Genomic DNA, 24,191 nt, shown 5'->3' with positions numbered 1-24,191 from the left:
ACAAGGAGTCAGAATTTGGTAGAAGCAACCCTCAGGCGAAAACGAGCGAGTGGGAAAAAGCGAAGAGATTAAAGAGAAAAAGACAACGATGTTACTGATTGAAGAGAACAGCGGAGAGAAGGGCGGAATGGGAGCGGCAAATTTTCACTTTTTTAGTCGATCGCGCTCGAGCACGACCGTCGCTTGTCGAACCCGGCTTTTCTACAGCAGAATATTTCGGGTTGTTTTAGGACGTTGATTTTGTTAAATTTTACCGATTTCGCGTAGGTTTCATAGGGCCATGCATTTTTACATCTAGGTGTATGAACTTACTGTGATAGCAGGGTGTAGGATATTATACCACAGACAGGAAGCGGGGAGCAGTTTACATCGGGTCGTCTGCGGAAGCTTGGCGGCTCTTTGACGGCGAGATCTCCGTAGTGCCAGTAAGAATTTTTCGATGTCGATACTCTGTTCTCTAAAGCGGTAAAAATCAGTAACAGCAATTGTAAAACTATGTTTTTTTAGAATTCGGCCAGTTACGTCAAAAAGAAGAGACAATATGGCGCAATTTGTTCATTTACCGAATAGATACACGTAAGTACTTCGACCACTCAAATAAATATGCTTAAACACTAAACAAAATATAACGTCGAATACGGTAAAATTCTTTATATTGGCCTCAAATTTATTAATAGTATACAAATGATATCATAAATGTGTTAAGTAGTATTAATATGGCATTTAGTTAGTGCGTCTCAGCCGTTTACGAAATTCCGTAACCGGAAACAGTGACGTCACTTTTAATACTTAGTTATTGGGACGAAAGTAACTTTCTAAATGGTAATAAATTATTTTCAGATGGCTGCTGTTCGTGTTGTTCGTTTCACTGAGTCTGGAAATCAACGCAGTAAGTACCGGGTTACTAGCAACGAGTTTCTTCGCCATTGTGCGGGGGCAAAACGGTTGTCACATACTTATTAAATCAGTTTGTCAAAACAAGAGTGACGTTTGTTTAAACCGTGGTGTTGTTATTATCAAACAAAATTAAGGTTACCGCAAGTTAAAATGGTGCGAAGTTTCGCACATTTTGTAGCTTGCTGTACACAAAGCAGTTAAGATTTTATTCACATTCCATTTTGTAGTTTAAGAATTCACTTCCATAACTATTGATGCATACTCGTAAAATAAAGGTCAATGCGCTTTGCTTCTAATTCCCAGCCATTTAGGTGTACACAGTGCAAAAGCATTTGAAACTATTATTTTATGACCACGAAGTCGTATATATTATGACCGCAACCTGACGCGTACATTTTATGACCGCAATTTCCAGGAGCGATCTATCAAGAAGCTGAAAGGTCCTTGTGGTGGTCGCGATTGTTCAAAGTTGGGGAAATGCGGATTCTGCGTTTCAGAGAAAGGCCGCCGGGTAAGTGCCCTGTTTAATCTTTAAAATGTAAAGCCACCTGGATCAACCGTTTATTTGTCTTTAAACATCAAATTCCGTATTAAGATAACACTCAAACGCGAATTAAGGTTGCTGAACTGATACAACAAAAAAGACGCAAATTCGAGAAAGGCGTTTTTAACTGGTTAGCGATAATTTTAGTTGAAACACCGGCCTTAATATAGGAATATCTCGTCTTTGAAACGCGGTTCATTTCTGATGTATTACAACCGCGGTTTTGCGCGAATTTATCACGCAGTAGGACGAACGAGAGCTTACCAGAAACATAAATATCCCATAGTCACCTCTCTGATAGATTGAGCACAAAGTTAGCTTAAATGCCCAGCAGCAGCCGGTCTACTTTATCATTTAGGCCGGGTTTCCGTAGAAAATATACTTCTGCGTCTGAGAGTTGACGTTTATGAGTTACATTTGGTGTGTATTCACTAAATTTTACAAAATACGTTTGTGTATCAGACTCTATGGAGGGATTTTGATTTTTTGATTAACAACTTGGCTATCTCACACCGGGTTTACGTTTTGAAATAATAACATGGGGGTATCTGCACTATGTCAAACTTCTAATAGAGAACTGTGTTTATGTAGGGAAACGTAATAATTCGGAACTCGTTAACGGCTGTTTTGAATTCGGTTTCAATTATATCAGTGCAGTGGCTACTATAGTTTTTTCTCTCGCTTGATAATGTGAGGTAATTTTCAAAGAAAAACCGCGGTGGAAATTGTCCAATTGTCAAATTCGTAATGAAAAGGGTCGTCGGGTGGCCGAATTTGTGACCCTTATATTTACCATGGCCCACTTTCCTACATATGGGATGAAAGAACAGGCGCCTTATTATGTCGTCAAACAAACCGAGAAGAATTATGGCTTACTTAAGTATAATGTAACGAAGGACTGTGCTTTGATATTTCTTAGCGGGTCACTGAATACAAACACAAACATTTAATCCATTTTTGTTTTGTTTTTGTAAAATAAGGATAGTTTAAAATATAAAAAACGTTTTGCTGACAATCCGATTTTTGTCAAGGTCGTTTTTTTACGTTAATGCGTTTAGTCTTACCACATGCCAATTGAACTATTTCGTTCCAGGGACCCCCTGGTGCTCAAGGACCGACCGGTCTGCAAGGAGAGATTGGTTTCCCGGGTCCTGAAGGAGTCATGGGCCCGAAAGGATATGGTGGTCTTCCTGGCAGACCTGGGAAAGCTGGAGAGAAAGGAGACAGGGTAAGCTAAAAGTTTAATGTGTAAATACCACTATATTTGGAACAAATATTTTAAGGTTTATATACCTTACAAGCCAAAAAGTTTTTAGTTGGTTAATTAGCAGTAGAGGTTTTAAATTTGGAAAAAAATCTGACCGTGGAGACTAGTCTGAGTGAAATTGTTAATAAAAACACCAGCGATCATATTAATACAAAAAGGTATTCGTTGATCGGCATAAAGCAGAATCATTCGGCGGAGAAGTTGGTTAGGAAAACATCTGAACAAGCAAATAGTTTATCCACTGTCAATCTGTCTTGATGCGCGTGGTTATTTTAAGAACCACTCCTTTCTAACCTTGTGCTCTAGTTTGACTAAGCCCACTGTGTAAATGAGTTTTTCATAAGACCGCTAACGTGTATTCTCCTTTGCATTGACGATAGGCTTTAAAATGTGACCTACTTAACTGTCAGCACAGCAATTCGAAACCCTGTTTTAAAATCGTAATTCAATGAATTGCGCAGACGAGTCGCACAGACCAGGCAATAAACTTAACCGACTGGTACAGCAATTGACTGTCAATTTAATGACAAGTTAAGCAGTAACTGGTTATTTTAGGGGACTATTGGCGTGCCTGGATATTCAGGGATCAACGGAGTTCCTGGACACCCTGGAGAGTCTGGTCCCAGAGGATACCCCGGTAAAGATGGGTGCAATGGAACCATGGGTGACATGGGACCTGCAGGACCTCCTGGATACAATGGCTTAGATGGATTACCGGTAAGACATGAACAAAATAAAAATTTTCTTAACATGCCTGATTGCTTTGACAGCAATATTTTGTCCTAATTGGCATAGTTGCATTTCATATGATGTCTTTACAGGGTCCTGATGGAATGAAAGGTGCAAAGGGAGAACCTGCTTATGTGAATGTTGAGGACCTTACTAAAGGTGCAAGAGGTGAACGTGGCCACACTGGACCAAAAGGACCTTCTGGAAGACCTGGTACCACTGGTCCCTTGGGTCCCAAAGGTTACCCTGGCAAACCAGGTCCACCTGTAAGTAAAACTATGTTTTTATAGGGTATGAAAAGCGCTATACCTAAACCAAACTTCTCTTTAAAGGGAAGGCCAGGAAGTAAAGGTCGAACAGGTCCTCAAGGCCATAAAGGAATTGGTTACCAGGGAGAGAGTGGTGAAAAGGTAAAACTAAAATAAAAATCGGTTTAAACTTTTAACTCAAGTTTCATTTTTTTACAGGGTGAACCTGGCCCTCCAGGATTACCTGGTAGCCCTGGATTTTTGACTGGCCCTCCTGACAGTTTGTTTACACCAATTCCTGGACCACCAGGAAATAATGGGTCAAAGGTAAGTTTAAATAATAGTTAGCCTACTTAATATATATGTATTTATAACCATGTATGAAATTACAGGGAATGAAGGGTAATGTCGGCATGCAAGGAGAACCTGGTTACCCAGGATTTGAAGTAAGTTCTATCTGCTCAAGAAGAGAATTTTTATTTAAAAAATGGAAATGAGAATGATTATGTTTTTAAAATTAATCATCTAGGGAGAAAGAGGAAGATTTGGTGAAAAGGGAGAGAAGGGCGTTCGTGGATTGGCTGGAGGACGAGGACCCACTGGTGCAGCCGGAGTACCGGGTTATGATGGCAGACAGGTACAACATATAAATAGTCAAAGTATGAATGAATGAAACCATTTAATGAAACTATTCATTCATTTAAAATATGTATAAAGCTAATTTACCTGGTTTTCTTAGGGAGAACGTGGGATGCCTGGAAGAAGTGGAATTGATGGAGCTCCCGGTATGAAAGGGGAGCAAGGAGAGCAAGGTCCAGTAGGAGCAGCAGGTCTTCCTGGATTACAGGTAAAAAATGATAAAGTCTGTAATGAACTGTCAGTGTCATTTTGTCAAATAAAAATTTATGATTTTTAGGGCCTACAAGGACCTATTGGTTCTCCCGGGTCACCAGGAAATGTTGGTAAACCAGGTACAGCAGGACCACATGGTCAGCCAGGAATAAATGGTTTTGATGGACCACCTGGTGAAGATGGTCTACCTGGTCAGATAGGTCTGCCTGGTAACCCTGGTGTGCCTGGTGTTGGTGAAAAAGGAGAACCAGGACAGAAAGGTAGTTAAAACTACCATTTTTTCCTTACTTTAAAATGAATAATATCTAACTTTTAAACAGTATTTGTTTTGTACACATGTGGTAATGGGCCAACTCACAGTATATTTGTGTATGACCTCATAAAGAAATTGTGTATACATTTAACTTTAACTGAATTGTATGATTTTTAGGTCGTAATGGTAAACATGGTCAGGATGGTGTCCCAGGTTTACCTGGTGAAGAAGGGCCAAGAGGATTTCCAGGAATTTCTGGTGAATCCATTCCTGGACTGAATGGAAGAGATGGCCCGCCCGGATTACGGGGTGAACCTGGACAGCCTGGTGCGAGAGGTGTAGCTGGTGCACCTGGTCAAATTATCACACCAGATGGAGATCATATGGTTGGTCCACAAGGTCCAACAGGAATACCCGGTGTACGTGGTTTAAAGGGTCTCAAAGGTAAAGGAAATATGTTCAGATAAAAAATTTCTTGACAGTGCTAAGTGGTATGAGCTTTATTGATGAACAATTTAACGTACAGGTGTTGCTGGTAGGGATGGTGGCCCTGGAGAAAAAGGAGAGAAAGGGGGTGAATGTGCGTGTCAAGATGCAGTAGGGGAAAAAGGAAGTCCTGGACCTCCTGGCCAAAATGGTCTGCCTGGACTATCAGGGTTACCTGGCATCAGTGGCCAGCTGGGTGAGCCTGGTGAACCAGGAGAATCTGGTGAAAACGGACCAAGAGGATTTGATGTAAGAAAATTGATGTTTTTACATAAGACATGCATATCCATTAAACGGTGTTCAATTAGGGCCAAAAAGGAAGAACTGGTGAGATAGGTCCACCAGGTCAAAAAGGTGAACCAGCAACTTTGGTCGGAGATGTTAAAGGAGAACCAGGTGAACCAGGTTTGCCTGGTGGTCAAGGTGAACCAGGGATTGCTGGAATTCCTGGTCAAGATGGCAGATCTGGTAGAAGAGGAGCACATGGAGAAAAGGTAGGTTGTAACCTAGTGTGGTATGAATTGTATTCTGTGGTTTTAAAAATATTTTTTATTGTTTAAAGGGTGAAGTTGGACCGCAAGGTTTGCCAGGTCTACCGGGTTTAAAAGGTTTCCAAGGACTTAAAGGTAGAGAAGGGAGAGCTGGACAAGATGCGTTTGGTTTGCCTGGTCAAATTGGCTTCAAAGGAGAAAAAGGAGATGAAGGATTCACAGGACCACAGGGTTTTCCTGGATCAAAAGGTTAGAAGCGAGCTTTAAAGCTAGAAAAATTGAGTTATAGCAAATTCTTTTTTTTTATAGGAGAACCTGGTGAGTCACTAGGAGGAGTTGCTCCTAAAGGAGAAAAAGGAGAGACAGGATCACCGGGTAGAGTTGGATTTCCTGGGCTGAAAGGTACAAAAGGAGAACAAGGAAAAACTGGGGTTGAAGGTGTCACCGGGGATGATGGAGAGAGAGGTGACACTGGTGAACCTGGATTACCTGGAGTGCCAGGAGAACAAGGTAAGTTGTTTAATTATTGTATTTTGGTAAATAAAATAATAACTTTTTGTATTTCGTAGGTCTAAGAGGACCACAAGGCGAATCTGGCTTGCCAGGGGTACCTGGTTTATCTGGTGAACGTGGTGTCACTGGTATACGAGGAGGCAATGGTATGAAGGGTGAAAAAGGTAAAGATGGTGTTTCATACCCTGGTCCTGCTGGCCCTGCTGGCCAGAAAGGTGAAGTAGGAGAACCGGGAGCTAAGGGAGAGTCTGGAAGCCAAGGATTCCCAGGATTAGTTGGCCTGCCTGGTCCTCCTGGATTACCTGGTTTAGAGGGAACTCCAGGTTTAGAGGGTTTGCCTGGAAAAGATGGTTCACCAGGTATATTCATCAACTAATACATAGTTTCCTATTGATATATAATCACATCATGGTCATTCCAGGTGAAAAGGGTGAATCAGCACTTGTTGGAAGGAGAGGTCCACCTGGACCAGAAGGACCAAGTGGTGTTACTGGTCCACCAGGTAAACCTGGGATTAAAGGTAATAGAGGACCACCAGGTTTACCATCAAGTGGTAAACTAAGGGGACCAAAGGGATCAATTGGATTTGCTGGAAGAGATGGTAATTTATCGGATCATATAAACACCTTTAATGTCAATTCAATCCTTTAATTCTGTTATTTTGACACAGGTGAAACTGGTCTTAAAGGTGACAAGGGGTCAACTGGTTTGCCTGGTGAAACTGGTAAACCCGGTCCTGCTGGAGCAGATGGTCTTCCTGGAACTCCCGGTCCACCTGGTATGTTTTACATTACTTCCAAAAATAAGTTTTTAGAATAAACGATAATTCAATATGGCGTTGCAGGACCTCGAGGTGCCAATGGTAGAACTGGACCAAAGGGAAGCGATGGCATAGATGGCTTACCTGGTCTTGATGGTATGTCAGGACTTTATGGCAAAAAGGGAGCTCCAGGTGGGTTTTGCTTTAAGGGATTGATGACTTGGTGCTGAATAGTTGATTTAATGTTTGTGGTTTGTTTCAGGTAAACAGGGAGCGACTGGTCCTCAAGGATTTAAAGGTGAAAAAGGTTCACTACCTCCGGGTGGTTTGGTCGATGTCAGAGGACAAACTGGTGAGAAGGGTGACACTGGGCCAGTAGGAGAACCTGGACAGCAAGGTAAAATATGATTAAATGCATATGTGGCTCAACGATTGTTGATGTGGTACCATTAATCTAATCTTTAATTTATTTGTAGGTCTTCCTGGACCTGATGGACCCAAAGGAAACAGGGGAAACCAAGGTATTAAGGGTTCCACTGGTGTTTCTGGAATACCAGGAGAATACGGGCGGAATGGTTTACCTGGAGTGGAAGGAGAAAAAGGGGCAAAAGGAGCAAGAGGACGTATTGGACTACCGGGTGTTGTTGGTAGACCTGGTCCCATTGGCGAAACTGGCAGAACTGGTTTGCCAGGACCTTCGGGTTTTAAGGGACAGAAAGGTAGATTGTTGTGAAGAAATACCGCATAATTTTTCCCTCTTATTTGAATTTACCAAATATTATGTTGCTTTTTAGGTATGTTGGGTGAAGCAGGTCAACCTGGCCTACCTGGTAGGGAGGGAAGTCCTGGGTTACATGGAGAAAATGGACCCAAGGGAATGCAAGGCAGAAGAGGTTTGCCTGGACTAAGTGGATTAGATGGACCATCTGGTCAAAAGGGTGAAAGAGGTGCCATTGGACAATCAGGACCAAAAGGTAAAATGCCTAAGTGTTGGGTATACTATAAGAAAAATAAGGGCAAAAGTAATGGAATATTGTTCGACAGGTTACCCAGGGTTGGTGGGAATGAAAGGTGGTCGTGGTTTGCCTGGTTTGGATGGACGAGATGGTTTGAATGGTGAACCAGGTAAAAAAGGAAGACGCAGGAATTAATAGGTAAAGTTAAGGGACCAATAAGAGTTTTACTACGTTTGTTGGAAACAGTTGTTTAAATAAACATTTAAATAGGGGAGGATGGAGCACCTGGATTTGATGGTTTGGATGGTCGACCTGGAAGGAGAGGAGAAAAGGGAAAACCAGGTGTATCTAATGTTGCGGGTCCACCAGGTGCAACTGGAATTACAGGTAAGAATCTCATAGGTTTTAGTTTTAAACAAAAACTTTAATTACCGTGCTCTTTAAAGGTGTTAAAGGAGAAACTGGTTTATCCGGTTTACCTGGTGAATCAGGTCCCATTGGGCTTAAGGGGAAGAGAGGCAACCCAGGTTGGTGTTTCCAACGATTTGTATTATTTGCCACTTTACTTAAATGCAATGAAACGACATTGATACATTGTAACATCAGGACCAGCGGGATTTTCTGGAAGACCTGGTCCAGTTGGTGAACAAGGTTTGCCAGGTTTTCCTGGACCAAAAGGAGAACCAGGTCTACCTGGAGGAGTTGGTATCCCTGGCAGACAAGGTAGGAAAATGTTAAGAATTATACAAAAAAAACATTGTAGAAACGAATTTTAATTTAATATTAATTTGACTGCTTAAATAAGGTTTACCTGGAAAGGATGGACAAGAAGGGTTTACTGGGCATCAAGGTTTGCCTGGAATTAAGGGAATGCCTGGGTTGCCAGGCCAAAATGGTCTTGATGGTGTTCCTGGTATTCAAGGAGATACAGGACCAGCAGGTTTAGTTGGTCTTACTGGACCTTCAGGTAAAAGTGCTTTAGAATTCTTTCGTTGTATATTTAAAAGATAAAATTTTAAGTTGAAATATGTTTCCAGGCCAAAAAGGAAGTGTTGGATTACCAGGATCTCATGGGTTTTCTGGTGACAAAGGTGTAAGAGGATTTCCAGGAAACCCAGGACGGCCAGGTTTTCCAGGTCTTGTAGGAGAACCTGGGTTCAAAGGTGAACCAGGTAGGTCTATTGAACCAACAGATCTTGTTGCTGGACCAAAAGGAAACACTGGAAAACCTGGTTTACCTGGATCACCTGGTTTGATTGGCAGAACTGGTCTTCCAGGACTACAAGGTTTTAAGGTAAACATTTATTCCAACAAGCTGTGTATAGTGTTTTTAATACTTGTGTGTAAAGGGTGATCAAGGTGAACGTGGTTTGGATGGACGTGATGGAATACCAGGTTCACATGGACAGAGAGGAAATCCAGGCCCTCGTGGCTTTATTGGACCTAAAGGAAGCCCAGGTATTTACTCATATGGTTGACAGTGAAAAACATTTGTTTGACAATACACTTATTAAAAGTTTAACTTCTTGGTTCATCAGCCATATATTTGATTCCGATTACATTTTAAATATGCTTTAGCATTACTCCACAGCTTTTTCTTATCATTATGAAGGTCTTCTTTTCAATGTGTTAATAAACTTAAAACATATCATATTTAAATTTTAATGATCCACTGTCCACAGGACGAGATGGAACTCCTGGTCGATCTGGTGTAGCTGGTCCCGCTGGACGTGTTCGTCCTCCAGGCCATCTTATTGTTCGTCACAGTCAAACTGTTTATATACCGGAGTGTCCAGCTGGAATGACTAAACTTTGGGAAGGTTACAGTTTGCTTTACCTTGAAGGGAGTGAAAAGGCTCACGGTCAAGATTTGGGTAAGTTTGGTCATGAAGAAATAGCTTGATGTATAATTTTTATAGAACAAATGTTCTATGATTATAAGTGCAGGCTAACATAACATTAAATCATATTAAAACACAATATGTGCATAAATTGGAATAACGCTAATAGGTTTTCCTTTACTGAACAATTTATTTTACCACAGGTCAAGCGGGGTCTTGCATGCCACGATTCAACACGATGCCATTCATGTACTGTAACACACAAAGTGTGTGCAAGTATGGAAGTAGGAATGATAAGTCATATTGGTTATCCACCACAGCTGCTATTCCTATGATGCCCGTTTCTGTTGATATGGTAATGTATTGATTCAAGAGTGTATTGTAACACTATGTATGTTGATTAAAATAACTTTGAAATTTAATAGGTTCCTGAATACATCAGTAGATGCTCAGTATGTGAATCATCTTCAATTGCTATGGCAGTCCACAGTCAAGATATGGTAATTCCACCTTGCCCAGATGGATGGAAAGGAATCTGGCTTGGCTACAGTTTTGCTATGGTAAGCACTGAGTGAATTCCTTTGATGCAAATCGAGCTTATTGTCATTTAATTGATCAACAGCATACAGCGGCTGGTGCTGAAGGTGGAGGTCAGTCTCTATCCAGCCCAGGTTCTTGCTTACAAGACTTCCGTGCAACACCTTTCATAGAGTGTAACGGTGCAAGAGGTCACTGCTTCTTTTACAACAACCAGTACAGTTTCTGGCTTACGACAATTTCTGAGGAAAATCAATTTGGAACACCTGAAATGGAAACGCTGAAAGCTGGAAACTTACGAACAAGGGTTAGTCGATGCCAAGTGTGCACACGGTTGAATCAGTAAAGAGCTCCCATTGGGAACAAGGAAACTCTTTGAGCACACTAACTCAGTTCAAAACAAAACCGAGAACAAATTCTGCTCACACATATGCCTTGTAGCCAACAATCATTGCATTTTTCCATTAACGCCATTCAGCATATACTTTACATTGAGTTGGTTTAATCGTGTGCGTATGTTGCCAATTGTCCAATACCACTTTCAGGGGACAATGCTTTTAACTAATATCATTCAAACTGAATGAGGCAGTATTCAGCACAATACAGCATACTTACAGTGTTTGTTGTTTCTGTACATAACGTGATTTTTTACTGTTATATCATTTATACCTTTATAGCGAATCTCTTTCCTTCCCTAAAAATACTGAACCAGCTACAGGTGCCTTGATAGCAAATCCACGTCAGTCAGGAGAATATAATTTATTTTAAAGGCAACGTTAATTTTTCTGACCGCCCGTTTTTTCAACCTCCCATGCTATAAACGTACAATAGTTTATAACTACACATGCTTACTCAAACCGTTGTTTCATTTTGTGTGCAACTATGCCCGAGTTAAATTAAATGATTTACACGAGATGTGGTGTCGTTGCAGTGTGTCAATGTTAAATTTAACCCAACAGTTAAGTTATAAAAACGTTAGCGAATGCCTAGTAAAGTGGGCAATGCAAAATTTGCATAAAACAATTCTTTCATTGGTTTCATTTAAGGCAGTAGAAACATGAAATAGAGAAAGTAGTAAACGGCCAAGTAAAAAATACAGAGTCTGTGTCCCAGACCACCTCACGGCGCTGAAAGTAGAGATTAGTTCCACCTTAAGATGAAAAAGCAGGGCTAAAGACATGCTGAGGGGTAGGACTTGCTTCTAAGTAATTTTAAGAAGCGTGTGAAGACAAGAAATTGTTCAACGATTGCAGTTTTGGAATATCTAGCTGAGAAAGGCTGTTGTTCCAACATTCAGTGGCAGACATCTAGTAGTGAAAATAGGTTTATATTAAGAGAAAAAAAATGAACATTAAAAAAGGCAATTATTACAAGCATTTAATTTGCATATTACAACATAAAATGTCGCCTCAAAATTAAAACAGCTCACCTGAATTTGCTTGCAGACAACAATTAAACGCTCTGCAACGTCTGCACATTCTTCAAATGCTTCTCCATAAACTGCGTCAGCAATCAAAGAAATAACAGCTGGCAAGTTGCTGTTATTTTCACCGAGTACAACTTGGTTGTTGCTGCGATAAATTGTGATTAGATCAAAGAAACAGCTGGTATAGTGTGCAATTTGAAAGGTAGCAAAGGTCATAAAATGTTCCAAAATGTGTATATTTTGAAAATCAAAATAATACAAAGAAATACTAATGCAAGTATTTTAAAAATTACACATATTTTACTGAGATGGGAAAAAAGTTCTATTAAAATTTAATGCCATGACTACCTATAAATTTATTTTCGGAAAGTATTAAAAAATGATTCCATACCTCTCTATGAGGTCGCATACAAAGCGATAAACATGCGCTGCTTCTTCCTTGTCTTCAGTCACAGGTAACCACGACAACCATAGCTGCAGAAGTTGCGCCACGGCCGCTTCGGATCCCAGAATAGCTGGACAGTGCCGAAGAATTTTCCCGACAGCTGAGATGCAGTTTTCAAGAGGTGCGAGGTTCTCATGAGCAAGAGGTTGATTCTGAACTCCTCTTCCATGAGGACCTTCTATCACTCTCTTTAAGCGAGGTATGGACTCTAATTTATAGAGGGTCAATAAAATAATATTGCTTTTTAATTTCAGAAAAAAAGACCTATGTTTAAGTGTAACTATCACTAGTTAAAATCTTACTTTGCTTTAATTTTGTCTGTACAGTGTAACGGTCACGCCTTTTATCGAAAACACATTTCTTTATTGTTTTATCAATAAATGTGTTTAACAAATGTTGTTTACTGTTACTAGCCGTCTTTTGGCTTTTATAAACTTTACCATTCTTTATTATCGTAATTCGTGACCGAAAAAAGAGAAATAAGTTTCATTTATTCAGATACACAACAGAACTAGTACCTGTAATAGCAGCATAGTATGTTTCACTAGCACATGAAGCCATTACACCAACCCCATAAGCTGCTGCTTGTCTCACTTCAGGTGATTCATCCTCAATGTATGTAATTAAAGGCCTGTGAAGATAAATATTGTAGGGTCGTGTTGTAAGTATTGTCGAGTCTCTACAATACTTATCTTTTTTTACATGCATTAAATATATAAGGCCAAATGAAATAGTCAAGCTGTCAAGGTATTGTATAAAATATAAATTTACATAAATACATTAAGGGTATATGCTGCCACCAGTGTTGGGGATCCTTTGAACTTTTAGGCCAATATCTCCAACCTATCAGCGAGACAGTAACTAATGTTCAAACTATTCTCTATACAGAACAGACCACAAAGTTACATAACCCAATAACTCATATTGTGGCATTGAAGATTATAAAATAGGAAACTACTTAAACTAGTATGTTGTGAAATAACTTTTAAAGTTGCTAATTGAATAAAGCATATCCATGTTACCACAGACATGTTACCGTTTACCTCACAAAGACATCTTGATACTTTATTGACTCAGGACTCGCATATTCAATGACGTCATCAAACACACAAAGCGACCACTGTCTGTCTGCCCACGGTCGGTCACTTTCCTGAACAAACATGTACAACATGAAACTATGGCACAAAACACAACTTTTAGGTGATGCTAGGATAAGAACTTGGTGGGGATAATAAAAGAAACAGGAAATTTAGAGTGGGATGTTTTAAAATGTTTTAGTCTGTGTGAAATGTGAACATACACATCACACATGTAAAGATAGAAAAAGGCACTGCAGAGTATTTGGAAAACAAATTGCCTTCTAACTGCTGTTTTGTTAAATATTTTTGAAACATGCACAACAATTGCTACATGTAAGATTAAAGATAATCTGAAGAGTGTAATTCAATATGTATGGTGGCATTGATGCAAAAGCAAACATGAAAAACTATTACAACTGGAACAAATATAAAAACACTAGTTACAAAATTTGAGTGTAACTTAAAAACATACCACTTTTTTCTGCTTTATCAAAATGAATAAAAAGAACAGAAATACTCACGAGTAGCTTTGCATAATGAGGAAGAAGAACATCGAATAGGGGAAGAACTTCTGCGCGGAGGACTCCGAACAAAGAATGAAGAATATCGGCAACTTTTGATAAAATGTAAACATCTTCTTGATCCTCATCTTGTAAGGTTTCTTCAATCTGGAAAAGAAGAAGAATTAGTTTGATGTTGCAAGGTAACAGAATGACATAATATAGTATCAATTGCGAAAGCAAGCTGTGGACCATACTACTTGAAACGCCACATTTGACCACTGTTTTAATACATTCTCAGAGCACAGGACTTTCAAAATCCAAAAGGACAAAGGACATGAGTTTAAAGAAAAATATCAAACACTTGTTTCTATGGGAAAATACAAGTTCACAATTACAAAAACACTTATTTGCTCATTTTCATAGTTGTAACACCAAAGACAGTTTTTTTACCATTACCAGCGCTATATGTTAAAACAAATTACCATTTATTTCTTTTTTTTAATATTCTGAGCTATTATAAATGAAGACTTTATTACACAACAACTAAAATAAGGTTACATCAAACAGCGTTATCATAAAAAGGGGATTAATTTATCAGATGCCATTTATTACCATAACAGACATTATCAGAATTTGCAACAGACATGAAAAAAAAACAAAAGTAAAATACCTGTTCATCATAATCTTCATCAGCTCTCTTCATTTGTCGTTCTGCTGCTCGATCAAAATGTTGATTAAGCATCGTTTGAATGATCTGTGTCAGTTCTTGATACTGCTCCATTGAAAATGAGCCTCTGCCTCGTAATTCAATACACTGGTAGAAATAAAAATACGGTAAATCCGGGGAAACGACAAAATAGTGCATTTTATGAAGGATAAATTGTGTGTTACATTTTATGAAGGCTTGCTCTTAAGGCCTACATTGTAAAATCAAATCACTAAGTCATTAACTATATAAAAGAAGTTAAATGTATTTTATTTGGTTAAAACTTCAGCTAATCACACAAAAATATAGTCCTAAATATGCTAATCTCGTTTTTAAGAAGCGGACAAAGCAAAAATTAAATCACATAGAAAACTTAGTATGGGTGTATGACTGTAACAAGGTAGTTCATAGCTGCACATAAAAATATGTAATAAAAAGTAACATTTTTTATGCTTGTGTTTATACAATACTTGAAAATAAGATTTAAATATCCTGAATTGATAAAATTATGATTTAAATATCCTTCTACCTTGGCTAGTGACTCCATTGAGCTCGTTAAAACATCTTTGTCGGGTTCATCTTTCACTGCAGATAAAAGGTGGGGAGCGATATATGTCCATATACGGTCAACGTACTCCTCACCACGGAGGGCAGCACACTCCAGCAAGTAAGGAAGTGCCTCGCTTGCAGATGAACGAACTCGTAAAAAATATATGTTAAGAAAAAGTTGTTTTATTGTAATTTTAATGCATACTCAATGTTTGGATGTCATTCCTGAGGAGAAAGTTGTTTTTTTTTTCGCTGTTACCGAATACCTAACAATTAGAAATAACCAAAATAATGATACATAAGTCACTAACTGATATTAAGATAGCACTTTAAAAGAGATTTTTTATATTTTCTGTCATTTTTATACCAGAGAAATACAACATCGTTTAAGTAGTCTACTACTGTTGTTACCATGCATTAAATAATGATTGAAAACTGCCTTCCTAGAAAAAACATTAACTTTATTTCACCACTGTTTCACCTGCCATGAAAACAGATTTCAAGGTAGATTTATATCCATTAAAATTTTAAAAACATGTATATATCAAGTATATAGATTATAATTATAAATATATAATCATAGATATATATATATTATAATATATATAATAAAAAATGAAGGATATCATCATGAAAGTAAAACTTGAGTAGTGGAACCATCAGTTTAACAACATCCTCCACATAATCTACAAATCCTTCCTTCAATTCACGAGCGTAACACACCAACATCTCACATGCAGTCGATTTCTCTTCCAAACCAGCAGTTTTGATGCCAAAGCTTTGCTGAGGAGGAAAATTAGGATGTCGGTATTATTAATATTATGGAGTGCAGTATATATAGGAGAGTGGAGGAGGATGGGACACCTTTTCATTTTATTTTCTTATCCTATTTGCCACTAAACGAAAAAACATTCAAATAATTATAAAGCGTGTCTTTACTACTTCCATAAACCGTTGTTAATTGTTTAAAATACGATCTAGGTATTAAAATATTATGTGCTAAAGGTGTCCCGTTTTCCCCCATCCAAAATACCGAAGATTTTCTTACCATCGATTTTAGGCTAAAATATCGAACAAATTTTAAGCTGTTAATTAAAAATATTAAGAAAAAAAAAAACATTTTAAAAGCATGGTCTATTTCTAAACAAGATTGTGTTCATAAATTGCTTTGCTTTGTATGACAGCAACAATTTATATTAGAAATAACCAAAAGCATTCGCAAATATACCTGTCATACTAACCACGGAACACCAAAAGTATGTGAAATAATATATTGGCCTTTGTCTTAAACAAATTTTGACCCAAAACACAACAAAAGCTGAATAGACATCAGGATTATCTTTCCACACCTGTCCTCCAAGTTTAATGAACTCCCATCCATCGTTCTCATCCAGGTCCTCTGCATCCTGAGAGTCGAGCATCGTAACTTCAGGTTTAATTGATGCAGCCTTCATCAGAGGTCCCATCACCACGGGAAGATATTGGACAAACTTTTGACCAAGCAGTTTGCAAATTCTAAACAGGCATTTTATGAAATGAATGATAGTTATATATCCTCACATGGCAGACTAAATAGATGTTACAATGCAGCTATGGTCTATTTCAGACCAGTACTGCCAGCCACCTATAAGGTACCTTGTATTTAACTGTTTTATTTGAATTTTTCTGTATAACTTATTACTTAAAGGTGGTAATATAAAAAATAAAATAAAAAAATTAAATTCTGATAAAGAAAAAAGCTTGAGTAAAAAATCATATCTCATTTAACTTATCTTTGTTGGAAAATCATTACTTTTTTAATTCTATTTTTTTTTTAGCAAAATAGGTTGAATGATTTTTCTGATAAGTTTAAAAAACAAATATATTGTAGGTCTAACCTGGTCCATGCACTGATCATATAAGATATTTGTGGATCGTCATCTTGCCACGACTCAATGTTTTCTTGCGTGGCTAACAGTTGTTGCATGATTTCCTGCATAATGTGGGTAATAAATATAAAAAATAGAAAAGATAGATGCTTGTCACTTGTATATAATATAGGATATAGAATGCTTGTCATATACTACCCATGAATTAATGCAAGAAAATATTAAAAGGGCATATGTGCATGGGTTAGCAATACAAATTATTCATATACAAAACATTGGTATTAAACGCAGTCAAACTTACTTAGATTAAGCAAATACAGCTTGATTTCATTTTAAGTTTACCTTTTAAGTTACATGAAATTGAGTTTAGGAATGTAAACATTTATAATATAAGTTATGAGATTACAATATATTTACTTCAGCATCTGGCATAAACTTCTCCGATCCAACAGCGAGTCCAATAAGACTGATACATTCGATTGTTTTACCTCGGAGCATTCGTAATTCATTGCTTTTTGCATTCTATTGCATGAAAAGAATATTTTTTAAAAAAATAAAAAAAACAATATGTCTTTGCCATTTTGTCTTTGAAATGTAACCTTAAGGTTTTATTTAAATGTAAAATTCTAAAACCACAAGTTTAACCTATATAACTTAAATTTATCACATACTTTTAAACCTGTTAACCTTAAGCAATGGTTCTTGGCATATAATTCAGACCCTAACTCTCACAATCAAATTTAATATTTCGATTATTTCAATTAAAGACTTGGAATTGTTGACTTTGATTTATCAAGAAAACAACGCTTTAAGCTGGCTAAACATTAACCTGGTCGACTTTTAATCAGACAGTATCTGATACCATTTAAACCGACAAATATAAAAAGCCAAATTACCGCCATTATGTATTTAAGTGAAGGCATGAAACGGTCATAGAATAAAATAAATTTCTCTTCTGCTGTGTCTGCCACTGCAGCTATGGTTGTCGTGATTTGCTCGAGAACAAGTTTGGTACCTTTTTGCACCAACTGTGGGGAATGTAGAGTTTGTTTAAAAATTAAGTCAGCAAACTTTAAAAAACACTTTTTTTATTAAATGTATAATGTAGACTGGGTAAATTCTCTATTATCATACAGTTAAAAGAATAGTCATGTTTCAAAGGGCTAAGACTTTAGTTTTTAGAAAACTTTACATGAAACTTATTTTCCAACACTGTACAAGATAAACTAAAAAGAGCAAACAAAGAATAAGATTTTAAAAAATCCAAAACTGCTTATTTGTGGTGTTTCTGAAAACACCTTGTATCACAGTGCTGGGTATACTAATAAAAAAAAACAATATATATATTGACGCATGTCACTTACTTCTTGTATTTGTGTAGAGAGAACCTGTTCTAGTTTCATACACAGTGGATTTAAATACAGGAGGAGGATTGACTTGGGACAATCCTCTACAAAGTTTACCAAAGCTGCTCCAGCATGTGCCTGGGAAGTTAGTGAGATTATTACCAAACAGTGTTGGAATTTAGAGTTAGATGCTTTGTTTATCCTATGTCAATCTCTTCTATGTAGATTAAAAGTATTTTTCACATTTCAGAAAATGAAAAAAAATGAAATAATTATTTTGTGTAAGTTAATAAATATAGTAATTATTTTTGGATGAGAAGAAGTTTCAGATTTACCTAAGAATTTATAAATATTTAAAATAAGATTACATTGTTTTAGTTGTAAGAGGCTTTCCTAATGTTTTACTTAAAATGGTTTTTAGAATATTTTCAGTTTGGACGGAACCAAATACAAACCTGTACTCGAGGGTTGGCTACATCATCTAACACATTACATAGTGAAGGAACTATTCTTGCGTGACATTGCTTTTGTATTGTTGGTGCAAAGTCTGTGCACATTTGACCAGTTGCATTACAAGCTGCATACCTCACTCTGGGGTGCTGTGGAAAAATTGTAGTGATTATAAACATTACCACAAAAAATGTAGAGAATTATGATAAAAAAACGTTTTTTACCTAAAATCAAACAGAAAAATTGTTTGAAACTATATTAACAAGGTAAAAATTTAAAAGAACCAGACATAAATTGTGAGACTTGAGAAAAGACCAGGTGTGTGGAAGAGTTCTCAACATTCACCAATTATAATAATTTATAGAAACGTTTGGTCATTTGTTGACATTAAAAATGTAAAATTGAAGTTTCATAAATTTAGCGCATGGCAAAAGATGTGAGCCTTGGCCTTAAAAGTGTCAGTCCAGTGGACTATATAATATGTAGAAGTAAAATAATACCTGTTTTAAAAAAAAATTTTTTTTTTTTAATGACAATATTTTTACTATCATGAGCACGCCTAGAGTTTAATAATTTTGACTTTTATTTATTTTTAGTTTGATATTCTTTACCGCGTCATTTAAGTAAGGCAAGACAGCATTGACAATTTGTTCAAGAATTTCTTCCATGTATTTATGGCAACCTTCCCCAACAGCAGATATCGCCATCAGACCTCCATGTCGGTATCTCCAATCCTCTGGATGGAATGTTATGATTAACAACTTAGGTTTAAGTTTGAAACTCAAAGGGAGAAATTTGATAAGAGTTTAAAAGTGGATCATTTTAACTAGCTCTACCTTTTTATTTACTTCATTACCATATTAGTGATTTCTACTGCTCTTCTGGGGTCCTGGGATTAAAGTCTTATTGTGGGACAATTAATAGTGTAATTTGTAATTGTTTTGCACATTTAAGTTTTAACTTTAAGTGGTAGCATTTTCGTTATTTTACTTTGCCTAACAAACTAATCATTTCATCCTATATTTTATGGGTGGAGGTTATGGCCGTGATATGACATGTTATGAGACCTGTTGGCCAGAGTTCATCGAAGCAAAAAATTATATATTACTTATTATAAATACCGACTTTGTTTACCATGATGCAGGATCTTAAATAATTACCGTTTTGTAGCATGGGGGGAACAGTGGACATAATGTGGGGCAGTATGGTCTTTCCTCCGAGAGCACAAGCAAACCGGTCGATGGCGTTTTCTCCCGCAACAGTGTTTGCATCGCCCTCCTCATCCTCTGCATCATCAGCGACTGACCATTCCGCAAGAGCATCTTCATCCTCATCAAGATCAATCATGAGAGCCAACATCTGGGGAACTGGATGGAGAAATAAAATAAAGATTAGTGGTAGATCAGCAAAGCTACAGGTTGATTATTAAAAAAATGCAAGTTCATTCTACTGTTTTCTATTACTCTCTCGCCTTTGAAAATGTGGCTTTTGAAAAACGTTTCAGAATTTTATTAACCTTGAAAAATGTTTCAAAATTTAAAAACAACTAAATGGTCAGATTTTAACAAGAATAATACACTGATTCAATAGTGCAGCAAGAAGTGTGTCATTAAAAATGACTGTATCGAGTACAATACTTGACTAACTTATAATTGGTATGATGGCTTTCTGCTTTCGAATAAGGCCCGGCGCAGTTTCTGACAATGTCACAATCGCTTCAAGGGCAAGCTGCCTGATGCTGTTTTCCAATTCAGCATTGCCAAGAACCTAAGTTGCACAAGAAATTAGAAGTTTATTACTTAGGAATGGTAAAGAACATATTTTATGCCTTGCAATAAAATGGGCTAAATGGGTGCACAATATATGTTAACACTTTTTTATTTTTAAACAAGCCATTTTACTTTAGGTTGCATTATAAAATATACCGGTATCTAATCTTTAATCAGAGCCATTAAAAAACATTGTATCACCAGTGATGTTAAAGCAGCATTGCAGAAGGCAAACCATATATCTACCTTAAGGCAAGTGGTTAGTAAAGGTTCAACAAAAGGACGAACAACTTTCGGAGCATCTTCACATAACTCAACCAAGCTTTTGAGAACAACATCTTTGTCTTCGGATGCGCTGTCCTCTGCTGCCTGAAATTTGAAGTTAAGTTTAGAATCAACTGAATCATTACATAATGTGCGGTATGAATAATTACACAAACTTTTTGAAAAAAACAAAAACAGAAAGCATATTAATTAACAAAAATATTAAAAAAATATGATTAAGCTATTTTTTTGTGATGTTTATGTTTGAAAAATGCTCTTCTGGTTCTGGTAAAAACATTGCTTGTTGCTGGTTGTTAGTAAAATATACTCTTTATCAGAGAAGCAAATTTTAAGCTTTACATTACATGTGGTAACTACAACAGCAGAATCTGAATGGTATATAATTATTAAATTTTATAAAAACAACTTTATAACCATAAAATAGGTTACATAGGTTGTTAATGGTACTTATCTCATTCTTTTGTTTTCTTTAAATATGCTACTTGTTTGTTGTTTATGATATGTTACTTTTAATGTACTTATATATATACATTTATAATATTGCTCCTTTTAAATTAAATCTACAAGCTTAATTTACCTGTATAACAGCAGGCATTAGTTCTTGAAAATGCCTCAACAATTGATTAGAAGCTGTGTTAGTAAGAAGGAATGCCATAGTTGCTTGCGCTGCAAGAAAACGGATCTGTGGGAACAATGAAACTAATGAGACACCGCCCATAAGGCTTTACAATGGACAATACACTAATATTGCACAACATACCGAAGGCTGTTCACTGGCCATCATACATTGTCCCAGCATTTGTCGAATAACGTTCTGATAATGGTCTTGTTGGTTTCCAAAAATACCAGGAAATTGGCTGAAAAATCAAACAGGTTTGTTGCTAAAACTGTATCTTAGCAGCACTTATGAGTTACCACGTATGTAACTTTGTGGGGAATTGTTTTTACGTATGCCATTTATAAATTGAGTTACTCTTAAACGATAATATATACACAGCGCTAAACTTTACTTTTATAAACAAATAACCATTTGCTGTATCATTGATCTAACTGTTTAGTGTCTGGGTCACTTTTACCAACAAAAACTGAGCATAAGAACAAACACACAAACATTAACTTAACAACTGCTATTTTTAAAATGAGCGGGTTCTTTAATTAAAAACACCTGAACACATGTAGTGGTATTTCTTTCATGCCAGGATCCGTTGAGTTGACACATCCAAACATAAACGTCAACACTTCAGGCCAGTGGTTATTACCATTTGCATCTGTGGAGATTTTAAGTTTTAACAGGTTGAGTCATTAAAAACCATAGCAGTAGCGCATACTTACAGTATAACATCATATACTGTTTTGTACAGATATGTAACTACGAGTAAAAATTACTTAATGTGGTCATAAATTCATAACACAATTATACATATTAACATAACTGACAATTTTGAGTGCAAATAATTAATAGCACTGATATATAATATGTATTCAATTCCAGGCAGGTATACCAATGGATTTTCTTGCAAGCTCAGACAAGCAGTCTGCTTTTTTCCTCCTCAGTACAGAGTTTGTTTCTTGTTTAATGCAATCTATTACTTGAGCTCTTAGTTTTGGTTGCATATCCGCATCTGGTGAAGAAGTGAATTTATTACATTAACAAACACTAGGGCATGCTGTTATAAATATTTTTTTTAATACCAAAATTAAGACATATAACACTAAGATCTATTCTAGTCCATTGAATAATTTAAACAGATTTGTTCCTGCTTGTTATCTCAATCAAGGTTACATCTTACATATTATAACAATCAATCAACTAAAACAAAACAAACATAACATGTTTTACTGGTACATACAACATTAGCTGCTGCCTGCTAGTGCTTACTGCTATACATTTTGCTCTTTAATACATAAATTTTTGGGGACTTAAGCCGTTAGCGTTGTTGTTATTTATATATATAAATATTATTATGCTGATAAGTGATAATCCTAATAAAAACTGGTACAGAGATCAAAAGTAGTGAACAACAATTTTATATCTCAAACGTAATATCAGAAACATATTTTTACCCATTTGACCAAAACTTTCATTGTAACTAGAAGTTATGATGCGACGTAGAAGAATAGCAGCAAGAGTGCTGGTTTGTAAACATTGTTCTTGAGTGGAAAGTATTTCTACAAGCAACATGAATCTGTTGACTAGCGGCACCTCTTCATATTCTTTCTGGAGGGAATTTTATATTTTATAATAGATATATATTTGTTAGTGTGGAGAGTTAGGTTATGTGCAATATATAAGAGTATGTATAAGTTTAAGCTGTAGGACTATAGCTGGTCAACTGTAAAATTTTTGATCTAAAAATATAAATTTCCTAGTCCTCCCTGATACTCACTGCAAAATTTTGGCAACAAAAATGGTTGTTAGTGTTAAAAGGTGTGTATCAGTAAACCTAAGAAACATTTTTAAAACAAAAAATAATTGATGGCTAGCTGTTTCATTAAGAGCCAGCCAATCTATTATAAAGTCACATTTTTGTTGTTAAACTGTTTGCATTTGGTTAGCAATGGTTTATCATAGCAAAGAGACAAACGGATTGGTACGCTGCTCCCGGTGGCTAATAAAATTTTGGTATATTCCTAAGGTTATCCTGATGAGCGCTGTATAACTTAAAAAAAAAACTTAGGCGTCTGCAGAAAATTAACATAAAAAATGGGAGAGAGTGGATTTTGCGGGCTTCACCATATTTTTCATAAAAGCCATCATCATGAATTAAACAAAGAATCATTATATACATTATAGAATGAGTTACTACTTTTGATTATATTGTTACAGATTAGGCAATTTGTTAGGGGCTAGTAGTTAAAGCTTTTAATTTTCACTGGCACAAAAAATGGGGCGAAACAAGAATATAATCTGCCATGTCTTATAAATAACATATCGCTATTGCGAATTAATGAATCGTTAACCTTGCGCAAGGCAAGCGAATTGCCATGATAAAACATTTTTTTTTAAATTTATTGTTTTTTATGTTTAAAAATTATGTGATACCGGAGGAACAATTGGAAACCAAATTGTTCACTAGGCACCTGCGACCAGAATACAAAGTGATTTATGTTCCAGCAAAGAGTATAATATGCAAAGAATAAACGTCAGCATAATTTCAATTATAGAACTGAATATACTTGTTGAATAGGTGTACTGTCATCGAATACATATAGGTGTACTCTAATCGAATGGGAAAATAGACCTGTTTACGTGGAATAACTTACTTCAGCTGCATTTCTCGTGTCGTTATTGCTGGAGTTTATTCCAGTTAAAATTTCACGAAATTTACCAACGGTCATGTTTGTAAGGTGACAGATCCTATTCCAAACACCAATTTTAAAACCTATAAAG

The 24,191-nt window shown here is 36.5% G+C and overlaps 2 protein-coding genes across 2 annotated transcripts; one reads left to right on the top strand and one right to left on the bottom strand.

Annotated features, from left to right (window-relative positions):
* Positions 1-264: 264 nt before the first annotated feature.
* On the top strand, positions 265-11,287 carry LOC100186775 (collagen alpha-5(IV) chain). Its single transcript, XM_026833922.1, has 36 exons — positions 265-425; positions 508-576; positions 841-889; positions 1,313-1,408; positions 2,535-2,669; positions 3,264-3,425; positions 3,530-3,703; positions 3,770-3,847; positions 3,905-4,012; positions 4,078-4,131; positions 4,215-4,322; positions 4,425-4,532; positions 4,602-4,797; positions 4,968-5,234; positions 5,317-5,525; positions 5,585-5,770; positions 5,839-6,016; positions 6,077-6,277; positions 6,337-6,639; positions 6,702-6,881; positions 6,951-7,058; positions 7,125-7,232; positions 7,303-7,437; positions 7,517-7,759; positions 7,835-8,014; positions 8,085-8,111; positions 8,267-8,383; positions 8,443-8,523; positions 8,603-8,719; positions 8,802-8,963; positions 9,034-9,290; positions 9,346-9,454; positions 9,679-9,870; positions 10,041-10,192; positions 10,263-10,397; positions 10,460-11,287. The coding sequence occupies exons 2-36, from the start codon at positions 542-544 to the stop codon at positions 10,718-10,720; spliced, it is 5,211 nt and encodes a 1,736-aa protein (XP_026689723.1). The 5' UTR covers positions 265-425; positions 508-541; the 3' UTR covers positions 10,721-11,287.
* On the bottom strand, positions 11,119-24,191 carry LOC100178062 (importin-5). The gene is made up of 25 exons (XM_026834026.1): positions 24,065-24,191; positions 22,865-23,018; positions 22,303-22,422; positions 21,966-22,068; positions 21,561-21,657; positions 21,378-21,482; positions 20,762-20,884; positions 20,393-20,513; positions 19,907-20,113; positions 19,358-19,482; positions 18,752-18,895; positions 18,315-18,434; positions 17,847-17,978; positions 17,368-17,472; positions 16,960-17,054; positions 16,432-16,597; positions 15,709-15,865; positions 15,063-15,235; positions 14,498-14,641; positions 13,846-13,992; positions 13,289-13,395; positions 12,764-12,876; positions 12,192-12,453; positions 11,804-11,945; positions 11,119-11,681 (listed from the first exon to the last, which is right to left on the bottom strand). Exons 1-25 carry the CDS (start codon positions 24,137-24,139, stop codon positions 11,586-11,588), a joined length of 3,333 nt encoding a protein of 1,110 aa, XP_026689827.1. The 5' UTR covers positions 24,140-24,191; the 3' UTR covers positions 11,119-11,585.

The sequence above is a fragment of the Ciona intestinalis genome, chromosome 1 (assembly GCF_000224145.3).
Source record: "Ciona intestinalis chromosome 1, KH, whole genome shotgun sequence".
NCBI classification, from domain to species: Eukaryota; Metazoa; Chordata; class Ascidiacea; order Phlebobranchia; family Cionidae; genus Ciona; species Ciona intestinalis.
The sequence above is the reverse complement of the archived record's forward strand: the minus strand, read 5'-3'. Positions and strand labels throughout refer to the sequence as shown.

Bases quoted from the DNA above. Each gene is read 5' to 3' on its own strand.
- LOC100186775 (XM_026833922.1), top strand. From the start codon at position 542: ATGGCGCAATTTGTTCATTTACCGAATAGATACAC. The intron at 4,013-4,077 runs GTAAGTTTAAAT...ATGAAATTACAG, and splicing joins CAGGAAATAATGGGTCAAAG to GGAATGAAGGGTAATGTCGG. The intron at 9,291-9,345 runs GTAAACATTTAT...TTGTGTGTAAAG, and splicing joins CAGGACTACAAGGTTTTAAG to GGTGATCAAGGTGAACGTGG.
- LOC100178062 (XM_026834026.1), bottom strand. From the start codon at position 24,139: ATGACCGTTGGTAAATTTCGTGAAATTTTAACTGGAATAAACTCCAGC. The intron at 12,877-13,288 runs GTAAACGGTAAC...TTATCTTCACAG, and splicing joins TATCAAGATGTCTTTGTGAG to GCCTTTAATTACATACATTG. The intron at 12,454-12,763 runs GTACTAGTTCTG...TCTATAAATTAG, and splicing joins ATACTATGCTGCTATTACAG to AGTCCATACCTCGCTTAAAG.